This window comes from Narcine bancroftii, chromosome 9 (assembly GCF_036971445.1).
Source record: "Narcine bancroftii isolate sNarBan1 chromosome 9, sNarBan1.hap1, whole genome shotgun sequence".
NCBI lineage: Eukaryota > Metazoa > Chordata > Chondrichthyes > Torpediniformes > Narcinidae > Narcine > Narcine bancroftii.
Window position 1 is genome coordinate 40,368,491 of NC_091477.1, and position 17,241 is coordinate 40,385,731.

The 17,241-nt window shown below is 40.7% G+C and overlaps 1 protein-coding gene across 2 annotated transcripts; it reads right to left on the reverse strand.

Annotated features, from left to right (window-relative positions):
• Positions 1-2,752: 2,752 nt before the first annotated feature.
• LOC138743460 (gastrotropin-like) lies at positions 2,753-16,965 on the reverse strand. Of its 2 annotated transcripts, XM_069898877.1 has the most exons (6): positions 16,786-16,965; positions 16,273-16,393; positions 8,021-8,091; positions 5,849-6,021; positions 3,397-3,486; positions 2,753-3,159 (listed from the first exon to the last, which is right to left on the reverse strand). In XM_069898877.1, exons 3-6 carry the CDS (start codon positions 8,085-8,087, stop codon positions 3,106-3,108), a joined length of 384 nt encoding a protein of 127 aa, XP_069754978.1. In that variant the 5' UTR covers positions 8,088-8,091; positions 16,273-16,393; positions 16,786-16,965; the 3' UTR covers positions 2,753-3,105. The 2 variants fall into 2 exon arrangements, with proteins under 2 accessions (XP_069754978.1, XP_069754977.1); XM_069898876.1 differs by lacking the exon at positions 16,273-16,393.
• Positions 16,966-17,241: the final 276 nt, after the last annotated feature.

Genomic DNA, 17,241 nt, shown 5'->3' on the forward strand with positions numbered 1-17,241 from the left:
AACAAGAAGAAAACAATTTTAAGAACATTGAAAATTGCTTTAAACAATTCCAAGTGCAGGTATTCAGTAGCAGCCAAATGCAAAATTCCACAGGTGCTAAACATTTAAAATTGGAAATGCAGGAAATAATGTTCATGAGTTTATTATCAATGTTCATATGAATATTTTATTTCATACTTGCTGTAGCTGAACAGATACTTTGGAAAAGAAAACTAAAAACAATAGTATACTTACAGTAATTAAAAAGATAATTCACAAATTAGATATGTTATCCTTCTGTGAAAAATAATGACTTTGTAACAATGCAGACAATTATTTTGCAGTGTCTGAGGAATCTCTGATTAGTGTAACAAGTGCGGGAGTTGTAAGAGTTCTTATATAACTATTGAAAAGAAACTCTACTTGAACCAGCAGGTGCTCGACTTCAGGCTTCTGATCTTCTGCCTTAAGGTATCAGTGAGAGAGCTTGTGCCAGGGTGATTCATGACTGCCTTCTTGAGGAAGCACCTCACATAAATGCAGTCAATGGATGGGAGGTTGGCAATATGTTTGTAACCTTCTGCGTTCCTAGGAGTCAAGACAATATCACACAGCACAAAGAAAGCCCATACAGCTCATGTTGCTCGTGCTGTCCATGAGGCCCATCTGCTCTAGTCCCATTTGCTCACATTGGGTCTGTATCCTCAATTCCCCAGTCAAGAATCTATTCATATGCATTTTAAACTTTGTCACAGAAAATGCTTTTACTTTTTTTGGAAACTTGATCCAAATAGCCACCCCTTCACCTTAAATTGTACATGTCCTGGCAAAAAATCCTATCTCTGCCCCTCAGTTATCCCTCAATCTTTTATGTTACAGTGAGAATAAACCCTGCCTGTCCAATCTCTGTTTATAACCACAGCCCTCTATTCCAGGCAACCTCCTGGTGAATCTCTTTTGCTGCCACATCCTCCCTTGTAGTATAGTGACCAAAACTGTATACCATTCTCAAATATAGTCTTAACAATGTTTTGTACATCTGTGGAGAAAGAAACAACATTAATGATTCAGGTCAGTAACTTTTTCATCAGTTTGAAGAGAAGATGTATTCCAGCAGCTAATATTTATGATGTTCCAAAAAAAGGAGGCTGCCCGCCAGCAGAGAAGGAAATGGGAAGTGGGCAAGGAACTCACATTTCATTCAAGCTGACATCGGTGGAACTGTTGGTTCAACTGGATGGTAAGACATTGAACTATTATAGGCAGTGACTTTTCAGGTTATCCTGACCAACATTATTTTTGCAATTGCCATCACTGAAAAATGTTTGTTATTGGTGCCTCCTTCTGTGCATTAGGGCTGTAACATTTCTTTGCAAACACTTAGAAGTTATCAAAATAATTTGGTGTTCTATAATTTTGGATCTTTCTAATAAATTAGATAATTAAATATATAAATGCCTTGGGGATTCTGAAGCTCCCACTCTCTTAATTGGAAGTTCTGGAACACTTATGAGCTGGATAGATTAGCTGCAGTAAAGGTGATCATAATAACTGAGGTGAGAGATTTCTTCTCTCAGAGAACGGTGAATCTGTGGAATATTTTGTCTTTGAAAGCCGACAATCCCAATAATTAAATATATTCAATCAAAAGTTGAAAATTATTCTTTGGGTTGGAGGGATCAAGGGATGAGGGCGGGGAAGGGTTAAGGTTAGGATAGGTTACCAAATTTAGATAATCAGCCTTGACCATGTTTAATGGCAGAGGAACACACTCTGGGTAAAAGTAAGAGCAGACCCATGGGGAGCGAGGGAGCAGAGATGCAGCGCTCCCCCAGGGTCCATAATTCCAGTTGACTACCATCGGCTCCGCAAGGGCTTTGAATGGCCCATTGAGGGAGTCGACGTGGTTTTATTCAAAATCCCTTGAGCTCTGGAGCTCAAGTTGCTGATGAATCGAACAGGAGTCTGGCTCAAACTGGCTGGAGATCAGGTATCGGAACCAGGATGTGAGGTGGCGGCAAGGGCACAAAAGGGTTCCTGACCGTGTCAGAGGTTCGGATCTAGAGCTCAGGTGGCCAATGGTTTGGACAGGACGCTGCAGATCTACAGTCACTCGGTGACTCTGGGGGACTCCCTTTTTGCTTCTCGCATCAACTCAAAGAGCAAATTATGTGGCAACCCCATCCGTTGAGAGAAGGAAATGGAAATCAGATGCGAGAAAGTATGAAGAAAATGATGAAGAGTGAAAAGATCAAAGAATGAAAATCTGTAGAGTTTTATGGACCATCTAAATGTTGAAGCCATACAAATATGTATAGAGAATATTCATGCCAGTTATCTACATTGATTACCTAAAGATGCAGAAACTGGCTGCCTGTTCATTTCGACTACAGCAGCTGGTCCATTCTCGTAAACATGGAGTTGATGGAGGGAGGTGAAAATACTTAATATCTACCACCCTGTGTTTTCTATTTCATTTCACTGTTCATATTTAATTTACTGTTCTCTGAATGTTGGTAATAAAATGAGAATAGTTGCTGTTCGTTCAGTAGCAAATATAATCTGTAGAATCTCAAGGTTGAAGAATAATAACCAGCACTGGAAAGTTTCAGAGGAAAATGAGATCACAAACTGCTCAGTGATCTATTATTTTGAAAAACATGGATATCAATTGATTGATTGAACTTGTGTGCACCCTGCACAATACCATTCACAAGGTGCATTTAAACTGAATAGCATAAGTTGTGGATAAAACTTCACAAAACACAAGAGGTTTCTGTAATCAATTTGTTTTATTGAAGTATTCAGACACAGTAAGTAATAAAACTGCATTGATGTGCTTCCACAGAATGAAAAGTACCACTCAGATAGCAAAAAAGCAAAATTTCATTTTCAAGCTGTTCTGGATGAGATAAATTTTCAGCAAAACAAGATTTGCATGGAGGTCTCATAATTTTCTTGGCTTCCCTAGAATTATTTCAAGCAGGCATCAGAAAAAAAGGCTGGAAAATATTTTTCCAAGAGCACGTCTTAATTTAATCCATGATATAACCATGTCTTTTACCAAAAAAAACTGTGTCCTGAGTTATATATTTACTGTTGAGTGATGCTTATGTTTTCATCTTCTTAAGTTGTTTTTGTGTGGAATCTTCTTAATGTTATCTTGCCGGACACTGAAGTCTGTTTAGAATAAAAATTTTAAGACCTATAAAACAATCCTTCAAAGAAAAAAATAACTGGAGAGATGCCGAGATTGGTATTGTATTAACTATGTTACTTTGTACTTGTATAACTTTATTTTGTATTTTTTCTGTACGTGAATTACTTACTTTCTTCATATGTTAAAATTAATAAATAAAGTTTTGAAAAAAAAAAGAAAAAAATTGAACATTTAAATGATTAAAACCAATGACTCACTTCAATCAGTTTGTCCCCTTCAATTGTAACAGTATGAAAGTACTTGGGAAATTTCATGACAAGTTTTTCTCCTTCTATTTTTGCAGTAATCTACAGAAAATAAAAAATAAGTCATTCAGCATCATTTGGAAAAAGGTAATTCATGATGAGATGCATATCTACCTGAGCTGTCTCTCCAATTGAACCTATCACTAAGCCTGCTCTATTGACATCCCTCATGTACTTCTGAAGCTTCCCTTATTTCCTTGCATCAAATGAACCATATTCCACAAGCATTTTACCCAGTGCTATTCTGAAAGGTTCAAATGCACCGACCTAATACTGGTGTCTCGATATGGACTATACATGGTCTGTTAAGGGAGCTGACAGTGTTTGAAAGTAAAATCCTGCAATGGCAGGTTCGGTGCCCCAGATGGCAGCACTTATGCTGGGCTTGCAGACTCTGTGGGTGCAGGGCATCAGAAAAACTGGGAGAACACCCCTGTTGAGAGGAGATGACCCTACAGGATGCTCACCATGGTGGTGGACCAGCCTGGGGCTCAGAATCAGAATATATTGTCATGAACAAGTCAAGGAATTTGTTGTTTTGCAGCAGCGTCACAGTGTAAACATTCATATAAACAACCTTGCAACAACAAACCAAAAAAAAGAAAAATAAATAAATGGGTGGCTTAGGGACCCACACAGGCTGTGAGCATCTTGCAGTCAGGGACCTGCATTGGCTGCAGGCTGCTGGGGACTGGCTCATGGGAACCAAGTATTGGAGCTGGGATTCAAGAGGTAGTTGAGGGCAAGAAGGGCTCTTGAAGAGCCTCAGGTGCTGAAGGTTTCCTGATCGCATCATAAGTTTGGATCTGGAGCAAGTTGCCGATGAATCGAACAGGAGTCTGCAGCTGCAGAGGCAGCAGAAGCGCTGAAGATGAAACCACAGACCGTGCCTCTGAAGGGACTCTCTTTTGCTTCTCTTTCTCTCATTCTTTAAGGAGCGCCAGGTGACACTAATGGCGACTGTGTATTTTGACAGACAGAAGTTAAAGTATAGCATGCACAGTATGTAAATTTTTCCATGTACTATTACATAACAATAAAAGGAACCTTGAATCTTATTTCTATCCTCCTTCCTATTCATAGCAGACCAAAAATGTATCCAAGTGTTTTAAATGTTTTCATTTATTCAGTGGTCACAATCCTCTTCAACAGTTCAAAGATTCAAAACCTTCAGAGGAGAAATTTCACCCCACATCCATCTTAAATAGGCAACCACATATCCTGAAATTATGACTTCCATTCAAGATTGTTTCACTCAGAACTTTCACATACTGATTCCACATACTGATCCATGTCTAAGTTCATCTCCCTTATTCCTAATACTTGTTGCATTAAACAAATTTCAAACCTCCAACTGGCTACATTTATGCTCCTTTCACTGCTTGACCTTCCTCACTACATGTCACGTCAACCTGTCCACTGTCTGTTTTGTTCTCTACTCTCTCATTCCAGTCTTCATTTATCTGAAAGAACCAGAAATGGAAAAAAAAGCCATTAAATTTTGATTGTCAAAGAATTGGTGACAGAAACACATGCTGGTGTCTTGAGCAAATAATGAGAAGCTAGAACAATTCAACAGTTCAGGCAATGTTTTGAGTTGGGGATCCTTTATCAAGAATAAGGTAGGAAGGAGTGATGTAAAGTACATCTGGGATGGGGGAGAGAACAAGCTGGGGAGGGGCTAAGGGGTAGGGTTTTGGACAGAAGGTGGGAGAGGTAGATAGACTGGTGGAGGGAGAGACAATTGATGATCCAGGGTAGGGAGAAAGATTCAAATGAAAAGAATGAAAGTTGGGAAGGAGGAGATGGAAAATGGGAAAAAATAATGTTCATGCCATTAGGTTTAAGGCTGAAAGAATATGGAGTTTTTCCTCCAGTATATACAAGTTTGGAAAAAAAATTAGAAAACTTATATTTAAGAAAAAAGGTTCTCAAAATATCACAAGATGGCAGGCAATTTGTTTCACCATTGGTCAAGAGACTGCAGTGAGTATGTAGGTGGACAGCTCCTGATTTGAGATGCCAGCTACAACTTAATTCAAGTCTGATGTGAGAACAATCTTAAGCAATGAGTACCAACTCCATCGAATCCTCACCATACATAGAATAAACTGTTCAAACCAACGGGATATTAGACGTATCCTCAGCATTCTCTGCCCTAGTATGAGGTTGGCATTCTCTCACAGATCACGCCAATGTATGGATATTGGACCACATCAGTCTTCGTGATAACACTTCCACTGTAAAATAGTCCACTGCAAATCACTAATCTCACTCATCCTCCATGTCAAGGCTCACAAATGGTTAATTCAGAAGAGTGACAGAAATTCAAAGTGGATGGAACTTCAAATCTTTAAAAACCTAATACAAAAGCAAATCAACAGCATACAACTTCCAGCTTTACCTTAACCTTTTCACAGTTCAGCATCTCAAATTCAGATTCCTTCCCAATAGTAAACTGATTGGTCGTAGTATGACATGGATAAATTTGAGACCATGAAAATTCATCCCCATTCTGGACCACCACTGTGTCAAACTTCATTTTCTTCCCATGGTCAATGGCATCTTCAGGTACACCTGAATAATAATACATTGTGTCAAATTAATGCAAAATCCAAAGATGATTAATACTATAGAAATTGCTGCTTCATTTTTTTGGTGGTGGTCATCTGGATATTTTAATAGTACAAGAGTAGCAAAAATAACAGCTTCCAACAGTCCTGCAGAGCTAATAGATTGTTCAGAACTAAGATTAGCACGGACAAATAGTTACACACTCACAGATTGCTCAGTCAGCTCTGAAATTGAGTGTTCAGGAAGTTCTACAGCTCCCAATGTGTAATACACATTACAAACACAGAAAAATAATTTTTGCTCTTCAGTTCTAAAACAAATAACCCAAAGGAGGAAAATGTCTGCCCTTCCCATGTCTTCTTGTTTTGTTTGTCACAAGCGCATGCCACACACCCAGTAGGAGGACGCCGTGTCCATGTAGGAAAGATTAATCTCTTGGTCAATGATGTGAACAAACTCAGGACATCAGTCACAAAAAAAATATGGGGAATGGGAGAAATGGGGCAGCTCAACCAAGTGGGACTGTTGAAGGAGGAAAACCAAATGAAACATCAGTTCTGTATCTTTACCTTTGCTACATAGAGGACGCTCTTTGACCTGCTGAGGCTCCCCAGAATTTTGTGTTTTTACTGCTACCTGCAACACTTAGATGTTTGTATTCCTTTCAAATGTGCAATTTGGTCAGGAGAGTGTGTGCAAGATAAAGATGCATTTTATTCAACCAAGATTAACATGCCTAGACCTCCCAAAACTCCGAGGATGAAAGTCCTTATTGATTCTGCCTCTTGTCATGTCCCTGGAGTATTTTGAGACCCAGTTTTTGTTGGTGGGTTTAAATGAACATGTTTTGTATTTATTATACAGTTCACAGTAAAGGGCAGTATTTCATCAAATCATGGCTTCAATGGATTTAGAAAATGAAATTATAAATATAGGAATTTCTAGTGAGAACTTACAAAAAAAGTGGGGACATTATGATTTTATTATATTTCATTAAAATATGCTATCAGTGGAATTCACCTTCTAGATTAAATAAACAGAATTGGTTACTGATCTCTCATTTTAAACTATTGGTATTAAGTTGTTCTTCCACATACTGTATTTCAAACTTTCTTCCTAGAAAAGCTGATGCAGCAGAAAATCCCTGGTGCTGGATATTGAAAGGGCTAGATCAGTGGTTCTCAACCTTTTTCTTTCCACCCACATACCACCTTAAGCAATCCCTTATTAATCACAGGGCACCTATGGTATAGGGATTACTTTAAGTGGTATGTGAGTAGAAAGAAAAAGGTTGAAAACTACTCGACTAGAATCAAGTGAAGATGTTTCCAGTCATGGGAGAGTCCAGGGCCCAGTCTGAGAATAAAAGGACTTCCCTTTTGAACAGAAATAAGTGAATTAGTTCAGCCAGATGGTGGTGAATCTGTGGAATTTGTTGCCACCTTTGACTGGAGAGGCCAAGTCATTGGGCCAGGGTGTCAAAGATTAGGGAGAGAAGGCAGGAAAGTGGGTTGAAAGGAAAAATGCATGAGCCATGATTTTTTTTTAAACATTTAGACATACTGCACTGTAACAGGCCAATTCAGCCCTACAAGTCCGTGCTGCCCAATTTACACCCCATTAACCTAAACCCCAGCACTTTTTAGAAGGGTGGGAGGGAACCAGAGCCCCCAGAGAAAACCCATGCAGACACAGGGAGAAAGTACAAACTCCTTACAGTGTGGGATTCGAACCCTGATCTGGTCCCGATTGTTGGTGCTTTAAAGATGTTGTGCTAACTGCCGTAATGGCAGTTCCAAATGGCAAAGCATACACGATAGACTTACGGCCTAATTCTGCTCTCAAGTCTGAAACAAATCTTTTGATTCTTCCTTGTTTAAATAAATTGACTTTTCAATATCAGTCCAATACAAATTTCTGGTATTTTCTCCTCTTTAAAGCTTGAAAAGGCAAAAATCCTCTCTTAATGTCGTTATAGGTTTCATCACAAACGATCCCTTACCTAAAGCCTTCATAAATTCTTCATAGTTTTCCTGACTCTCAAATGAATACTTGCCACTGAAATTCATTAATCTGCAGAAAAAAAAATCAAAGATTTAATAAGTGTGGTGACAGTGAAGGCAGTCTGCACAGTGTGATATAGCCAGTGTCTGCATATATTCGCTTATCCTTGTGATAAATCACCAGTTGGACCATAAATCATTCAACATTACTTATTAAACTACTGTATTTCATTAAGGCTGAGTGTGTGATTTAGGCCAGTAAAGGTTCTTAACCCCCTTAGCATTGAGAATCAAAGCACTTAGATGGCCAGGCTGAGCTCAATAAGGATCACAGGGGGTTAGCTTTGAAATATGGAGATAGCCAGGAATCCAAGTCAAACTAAGAAGAAAATGAAAATTACTTTCAACACAGTAGCCATATGAAACTTTATTTAGGAGAATAGAAGTAGCTAAACTTACTGCAAATCAGAAAGTATTTGGCACTATTACCATCGCTATATTTAAAGATCTCATCCATATTAGAAATCTATAGTGACTTGACACTTTAATTAAATCACTTGACAAATTTTATGTGGAAAATTGATGGCACAATGAATTAATATATTGCTGGCTCCATATCACTTTAATTTTATTTCTTCATTTCATTTCTTCCCAATTCTGAAGGTGTTGCTTTAGTTGAAGGTACAGTTTAAAAATAAAAATGTTGGAAAATGCTCAGCAGGTCAAACAGCATCTGTGAAGAGTGAGAGTTAACATTTCAGGCCATTTCAGGTAGACCCTCTGCCTTGAGGATGGCAGCAGGAGGGATCCCAACCTGGACTCACCTTTCAGGTGGCAGCCCAAAAAGGCTGCTGCAGCGTTGCCTGGTCCACCTGAAAGGGACTATTCGTATCCAGAGGCACCTCATTAGCGCCTCCAGATCTGATGGAGACTGGTGCCGCAGCGCCACCCATCATAAATATGCAGCATAGCATATTCCCCTACACAGGTGGAACCATTCTGTGTTTCCCACAATAGTTCCAGCTGCATGGGGGAATTATGGATAGGGAAGACCACCATTGCTTATGTAACATTTTGAGCCGCAGAGAGCGGCCCCGCTGCAGGAGCGGCCAGCCGGGCTGTGACAGCTCGCACTGGCCATTCCCTGCTGGCCACCGCTGCCCTGCTGACAATCCACCACCCCTACGTTCCCCACCGGCCACCTCTGCCCCAACATTTCCTGCCAGCTGCCCCTGGCCCGACGTCTCCCGCCGGTCGCCCCTCCCTCGTGGGGTGAGATCTGTCAGGTAGCAGGATGGGGGGCAGCTGTCAGGCAGCAGGGAGTTAGGTCGCCAGCTGATGAGTCATCAGCCCCCCCCCCAAGCAGCTGCTTACGTCGACTGCACGTTCAGCTGCCTCGGCGAAGCCTGGCACTCCTGAGGAGGGTTGGCGTCTCGGAGGCGCTTCTGCTGCATTCAGGTGAGTAGGTCTTTAGCCGCAAGGGGGGAGATTATGTGGCTTCACAAGGGGGTGTTCAGAGCACTTGAAAGGTCCTTTCATTAGAACTGTGATCTGATATCTTCTCCTACTTTATTCAAATAGGCACCACTTTGATTGGCAAATTATTTACTTCATTGAGGCATCAAAACCCAGAAAACCCAGTTTTCTTTGATGGGAACAAAATTTCATGGTTCTAATCAGGAACAGCAGGCCTCTCCATATTTCCACATATTAGCATAAGTATATGGTGACCAACCCTCCAGCTCAAACCACCTGGTGTACAAACAACATTTTTATGTTGCACAAAGATCAAAAGAGGACATTGTGCTCAGAATTATTCAATACTACACCCAGAAATTGGGGAACTAAAAAGATTGGAAAGGATTCAGGAGATAGAAGATGAACTTTTGGAAACAGATATTGGATAACCTGAAGTTTTTTAGTTTACATAAGTTCATTTTCTATTCTGAGCATTCTTTTAACCTTGTTAATGCCAGAAGAAAACTAGCCTTCCACACAGTAGGCAGATTTAGGCTTCTCCAAAGATTTCATAGACTATTCCATGATGGAATAGCGATGGGCATATCCCAATCCTTAACCAATGCAAAGCTGTTCACTCATCACTCTAATCTTCATGTTCAAGTTTGATTTCCAGTTCAAGAAAGTATACATTAAAGATAAAAGCTGTGTTCAAATCCTTCCCTATGTTTACAACCTGCCATATGCACAACCCTCTGAGTACATCACTCCTTTAATTCTGGTCATTCTTGATTAACCAAATCCCTGTCCTTACATGTCCAGCCCTAAATATTGAACCTCTTACCTGTCCATAACTCCCTTATAATCCTCCTGTTTGACAAGACTGCACCAACCTACATACAGCTACATCCTAAAGAGCTCCAACATTTGTTCCAATTAAAATACAATTGTGATGATATCACCTAATTCAGTGGTTCACAACCTTTTTCTTTCCACTCACATTCCTTATGCCATAGGTTCTCTGTGATTAGTAAGGGATTGCTTAAGGTGGTATGTGGATGGAAAGAAAAAGGTTGAAAACCACTGTTTTCATCGTACCTCATTGATCCATTATGTGCGCAGTTTCATAACTCCAAAGGAAATGGACCAATGACAATTTTTATCAAGCCAAATATTTCAGTAAGAATTGGGTCTTACTCAAGCAGGGATTCTCAACCTTCTCTTCCCACTCACAGACCACCTTAATCAATCCCTTTCTAATCACAGAGCACTGATGGCATAGAGATTACTTAAAGTGGAAAGAAAAAGGTTGAGAACTACTGATCTAATACAAGGCATCTACTCTGTGAAGACATGATTTTGTCTCCACCAGGACTGTGCAATGGTCACTTATATCAATGTTATCGTGGACAAATAAATGTATCCACCACAGGTAAGGACGAGGCCATGTAGGGGATTCATTTCTCATGTTGTTAATTTACGATTTGCCACAGCTCAGTCCTTCAGGACCCAACTTGGTTAGGGCTGGTGCTACCACAGGATTCTTGATGACAGACAGTGCGGACTCCAGCTAGATATTATGTTTATGAGATTGTAATTCCAACATTAGGCTCTTGGCACTCAAGTCCATGACTAACGTGGAGCAAAAACAAGCTCCTGGAAGAACTGTGGAGGTTAAAAAAAAATGATTGATGTTTCAAGTCAAGACCATGGATCAGGACTAATGTGACCTGGACCTTGCATTTTTTGATCATTTAGAGGAAATAAGATTGAATCTGGGGAACTGTCCAAGATAATCTGATAACCTATTTTCTCCAAATCATGAATCTTTCCTTCCCACAAAAGTATCAGAGCCAAGTTTTAGAATTAATTTGTGATTTCTAATCCCAATCAAACCAAAACGGTTTAAAACAAAGAGAAAATGTTAATTTGAATGTTGAACAAATCCTTCAATGAGATTGAGGTTCAACTAATCAAAACAAGAAAGTCAATGAAAATTGGGAGATACCCTTCGGATTAGTAAGTTAACACTGCATAACATATTTCCATAAAAGGTAACAAAGTTAACTGAATCATTTCATTTTAGCACACTGAGAAATAATGCAACTAGTTATTAGAAATAACCTTGAAAAAGGTCTGTTCAATTTGCTTGTGTTGGGTTCAATCCTGCCTTTGACAAGCAATAAAGAAAATCCAACATAAAATTGTAGAAACAATTTTCATCAAACAGTTCAGTGCTGTGGTCAAATTGCACCCCAGTTACTGAATTAAGTTTTGGTCGATGAGATTCAAAGAAGCATTCAAGAAGTCAAAATATAAAAATTCATAAGAACTTCTCAGTGTTAGAGTGAAGATGAATTTGAAGACAATAAAGATTTTCAAAAAAGAAGAGATGTTTATTGCTTTATTTAAAATTGAGGACAATTAAAACATTTAGCATTATTTAAAAATAAACCTAGATTAGAATAGGGGCCTAATTTCAAATTAAATTTCTTCCATTTAGTCATGCGCAGATTAGGATGAATGAGGGAGGAATGCTCTGAGTATGGAGAAATCTAGAAAAGGAACTGGTTTACAATTTAAATGCAGGTTTTCTCTATCCGATGCAATAGCAGGGATCTCCCAGTGGCCATCCATTTCAATTCCCCACCCATTCCCACGATGACATGTCTGTCCATGGTCTTAATGCTCTGCCAGATTGAGACCACGCACAAATTGGGGAAACAACAGCTCATATCATGGGCAATGTGCAAGGAGTCAGCATTAACATCGACTTCTCCAGTTTCCATTAGCCCCTCCCTCCAACCCAATCTATCCATATGCTCTCTTTCTCTCTCTCTCTCTCTCTCTTTCCTTTTCTGTGTCTCCTTGCTCTGCATTCAGAGCCAAACCACCTCTGATCAATTCTCACCTTTCCTGTCCATATCCAATTAAAACCTTTTGCCTGTTGGTCTGGTTTCCTCCCCCTGCCCTTTTATTCATTCTCCCCAGCCTTTTCATTCAGATGCCCGGCTGCTATTTTTAAACTCAGACCCTGAAGAAGGGTTCAGGCCTGAAACATCGGTCATATATCTTTACCTCATATGGATGCTGCAAGACCTGCTGAGTTCCTCCAACATCTCTGTGTTTCTATAACAATTAGTGTTTGCAGACCTTAGTGTTTCACTACAACTTTCTTTACTTATCTTAGCAAAGGATAAATTGACATACAAGCTACTGATGAATTAGTAGATCATTTGATCTAAGTAATTTAACAATTGTTGACAGTATCTTCTATATTGCTAATTCTGGAAGTTGCTTTATATAATTCACATCTTAAAAATTGTACTTTAAATTTGAGAAACAATATATTTCATGATGCAAATTCATTTTTAAAATTGTGATCTGCTTAACTTTTAAAACAATAATATGCTTATTAAAGGCCTCATCATTTAAAGAGAGATTGAAGATGATCAAGGACGGTTAACGTACTGAACTTTGTACCTTTTGATCTTTGTTAATTATTCGGCCGGCTTCACCCAAGTTTACATTTATATATTCATTAACTTTCCTTACATTTGCACTTAAATACATGACAAATCTCACATCGGACTTTCATCTGGTGTGTCTAGGATGAGCCATTATTATTTAAGTGACTCACAAGATGTAAAGATGATTCTTTTCAATCAATGTTATCTGGATTAGAAAATTTTAAATTGTAAAAACATAGATGAAATTCTTTTAAAATTTTTTAAATGTAATCATCCTGTAATACTTCTTGTTTTTGTTCAGATCTTTTTAATTTAGGAGTTGTATAGATGCTCCCTCACAGCTCTAATCCTGACCTCTAGTGCTGTCTCAATGATGTATGTATTTTCTCTTGTGATTATGAGAGTCATTTTCAGGTGCCCCATTAATCCCAAATACATGCAGATAGGTTAATTGGCCACTGTGAATAAGCCCTCATGTTTCAGTATGTAGCAGAATCTGTGAGAAGTTGATGAGAATGTGGGGAGAATAATATGAAAGTAAAACACGAAAATCTGTAGACACTGTGGTTGAAGTAAGAACACATAAAGCTGGAGAATCTCAGCAGGTCAAGCAGTGTTCTTTATATAGCAACAGTAAAAATATAGCATTGAGTCCACGCTGCTGAAGATCCAGCTGCGCTGGATGGGTCACATCTCCAGAATGGAGGACCATCGCCTTCCCAAGATCGTGTTATATGGCGAGCTCTCCACTGGCCACCGTGACAGAGGTGCACCAAAGAAAAGGTACAAGGACTGCCTAAAGAAATCTCTTGGTGCCTGCCACATTGACCACCGCCAGTGGGCTGATATCGCCTCCAACCGTGCATCTTGGCGCCCCACAGTTTGGCGGGCAGCAACCTCCTTTGAAGAAGACCGCAGAGCCCACCTCACTGACAAAAGGCAAAGGAGGAAAAACCCAACACCCAACCCCAACCCACCAATTTTCCCCTGCAACCGCTGCAACCGTGTCTGCCTGTCCCGCATCGGACTTGTCAGCCACAAACGAGCCTGCAGCTGACGTGGACTTTTTACCCCCTCCATAAATCTTCGTCCGCGAAGCCAAGCCAAAGAAGAAAAATACATAACTGTCATTTCGGCTTGAGGCCTTTATTAAGTTTTGGAAAAATGTTGCCAGGCGTCTGAGCAAAAGAGTAAGGGAGGGGGGATGGGTGGTCGCAAAGGCAGGAGGTGATAGGTGGAGAAGGGAGGGAGGGGACAGTGATGATCAAGGAGAGGAGGGAGAAGTGAGGGAGGAGAATAATATGGGATTAGTGTAAATGTTTGGTGGTACAGATTTGGTGGGCTGAAAGATTTGTTTTCAGACTGTATCCAGAGATCATGGGTCAGACAAGGCTTCAACTGCACAGAACGAGTCTCAAGATTCAAGTTTCAATTTATTGTCATAATAATAAAGCAGTGTCCCATTACATTAAAATCCCTTTTGTCTGCTGCAAGGCAGACAGATTCGCCTCGCCTCTCACATTTCTTACAGTCAGAGAAAGAAAAGCAAAAGAGAGTCCCCCAGATTCACCGAGTAGCCTTAGTACAATCCCCGGCGTTTGCAGATGCTGGCATTGCAATCAGGCAAGTGTGAAACATATAATTGCATTGTGGGATTCAAATAACCCAAGTTTTTGTGTGAGTGCAGGAATTTGAAGGAAGAAAAGATTAAAATGAAGGTATAAACTTTGCCATGGGTAAGTTGCAGCAGAAGAGAGTGAGAGAGGAAATAAATAGCAATAGCGGACAATTTTTAAACAGTGTGGGAAAATTGGTAGTGCTATAGTGCACAATTTATAAAGACCGTGGGAAAAAGCAATGGCTTCCCAGAATGCCAGTGGCCGAGAAACCCCTCCATGAATGCAGCTGGGCATACAGCCCTTTCTCTGCTGCATGGAATTCTGGGAGGGCAGGTCCACCATTGTTTTTCCCCATGGTATTTATAAATCGTATGTGATAGTGCTACCAACTTTCCCACACTATATAAATAGTGTGCTATAGAGCGACAAACTTTCCCTCCCTGTTTAAAAATTGTGCGCTATTTCTATTTATTGCGCGCACTTTCCCACAGTCCCTTATAAAGGTTTATATAGGTCAGCACAACGACAACAGGAGCTGAAGGGCTCATACTGTGCTGTACATAAAGTTTAATTATGTTATAATTATCATGATTAATTTTGTTCAAATATAATACATTGATCAGGATTTAGGGCAGGTCCACTATCGCTCGATCCGTCATTATGCCACCAGTAGAAGGTAGAAGAGTCCTAACCCCAGGGATGGCTCCTTGCAAGTGTGGAAGTGTTCAGTGTCCCCAGTTAGGCATGGTCAAATGTGAAAAGCCAAACCCCCATTCCTATCCCGGGACACTGAACGGCCAATTTAGTGGGACGCAAGTGTGAAAGTGCCTGTTGACTGATCATTTCCACCCATGGATGCCAAATTCCTCCAGCAGTTCCCTTTACTCAAAATTCCAGCAACTACAGCTTTTAGGTTTCTCAAATCCACATATTGTGATCTTTCAATGTAAAATAAAGCCACTTTCACACTTGCAAGTGATCCCAGAAATCAATCGCCAATCGGCCTTTAAAAGTGCCAAGTGTGAAAACAAAATAAGGTCAATGCCGGATTCGTCTGCAGATGCCGACGTTGCAATCAGGCGTGTGAAACGAGTAATTGCACCGGTGGAAGGTAGAAGAGTCCTAACTCCGGGGATGGCTCCTTGCAAGTGTGAAAGCTCAATGCGCCATGATGCCACCAATAGAAGGTAGAAGAGTCCTAACCTCGGGGATGGCTCCTTGCAAGTGTGAAAACTCAATGTGCCATGATGCCACCAGTAGAAGGTAGAAAAGTCCAAATCCTGGGGATGGCTCCTCGCAAGTGTAAAAGCTCAATGCGGCATGATACCACCAGTAGAAGGTAGAAGAGTCCTAACCCCGGGGATGGCTCCTTGCAAGCGTTAAAGCTCAATGTGCCATGATGCCACCAGTAGAAGGTAGAAGAGTCCAAACCCTCGGGATGGCTCCTTGCAAGTGTGAAAGCGTTTAGTGTCCCCAGTTAGGAGTGGTCTAGCGTGAAGAGTCAAACCCCCATTCCTATCCCAGGACACTGAACGGCCAATTTAGTGGGACTGCAAGTGTGAAAGGGGCTTAACATGCAGATCGTAGGATGTGAGGGGTGGACACTTTGACGTCCACATAGTCCTCCTAGCGTATTTTCTAATAAGTACAACAAAAAAATACTGCGGAAGAAACGCAGGGGGCCTGCCTGGTTTTTGCTCCTACCTGGTCGAAGAGTCTCGACCCTTTCTCTGTGGTGGACGCTGCGGGACCTGCTGAGTTTCCGCAGCACTTTGCTGTTTTTACTGCAGTTGACGTGGACATTTACCCCTCCATAAATCTTCGTCTGCGAAGCCAAGCCAAAGAAGAACAGCGTCTTGTTTCACAACGTATTTCCCAGATACGTGGCCCCAACCATAGTTTATTTGGCCTGTTTTAATGTTTCAGATTCTACTTTAAGGAAGGGTTGGGTCGCATTTCTGGACGACGTTGCTTTGCAGGTCATCAGCTGTAATAAATACGGGTTTTACCCCAACTGCAACCTCAAAAGGGGAAATTATTAATCAATGGAAAAGAAATTTACAAAGTGCACAAAGCAGCAGCTTGGAGATTTTCCCGTCCAAGCCTCTCTCCAGTTGAAGGCAACGTTACAGGACGTCCCTCCCGAGCCCCGTTGAATGTTAAATGTGTCTATGTCGACCAGTACGAGTGGAATAGGATATTAAAACTTCATCTCACCTTCCCAAACCGCGCGAGTCACCGTCGCAGAACCGTGGTTGCTCGCCCGGGCTCCCACCCAGCGCGAAGACCGAGCCCGTGGGGCGGGGAATCGCTGGCGATCGCCGCCTCCACGGTCCGACCAGACTCGGTTCACTTCGACCAATTCCCTCGGTTCCAACACGAAACTGGCGAAATGGCCAGTGCCTGAGGGTGAATGAAAGGCTGTTGGTTTATCGAACAAGAGAACAATGATGTCAGAAGTGAAAAATACAGCAATATAATTTAAATGATAAAGTGCACTGGGACATCAGCTGAACCTTCTAAACAGGCTGTATGATCAAATCATTTCCCTATTACAAAGTCAGAACACCACCTTTTCTTGCACTGTGGTCACTCAATATTTATTATGTACCTTTTTAATGTATTATCTTTTTAATGTGTCGAAGGCTTTGGTGAGGTCAACAAAGGTGATGT

Excerpts from the sequence above, each read along its gene's own strand:
- LOC138743460 (XM_069898876.1), bottom strand. The coding sequence starts at position 8,087 with ATGAATTTCAGTGGCAAGTATTCATTTGAGAGTCAGGAAAACTATGAA. Across the intron at positions 6,022-8,020 it reads AGAATTTATGAAGGCTTTAG|GTGTACCTGAAGATGCCATT; the intron begins GTAAGGGATCGT and ends ATTATTATTCAG. Across the intron at positions 3,160-3,396 it reads AAGGGGACAAACTGATTGAA|ACTTCAGTGTCCGGCAAGAT; the intron begins GTGAGTCATTGG and ends TATTCTAAACAG.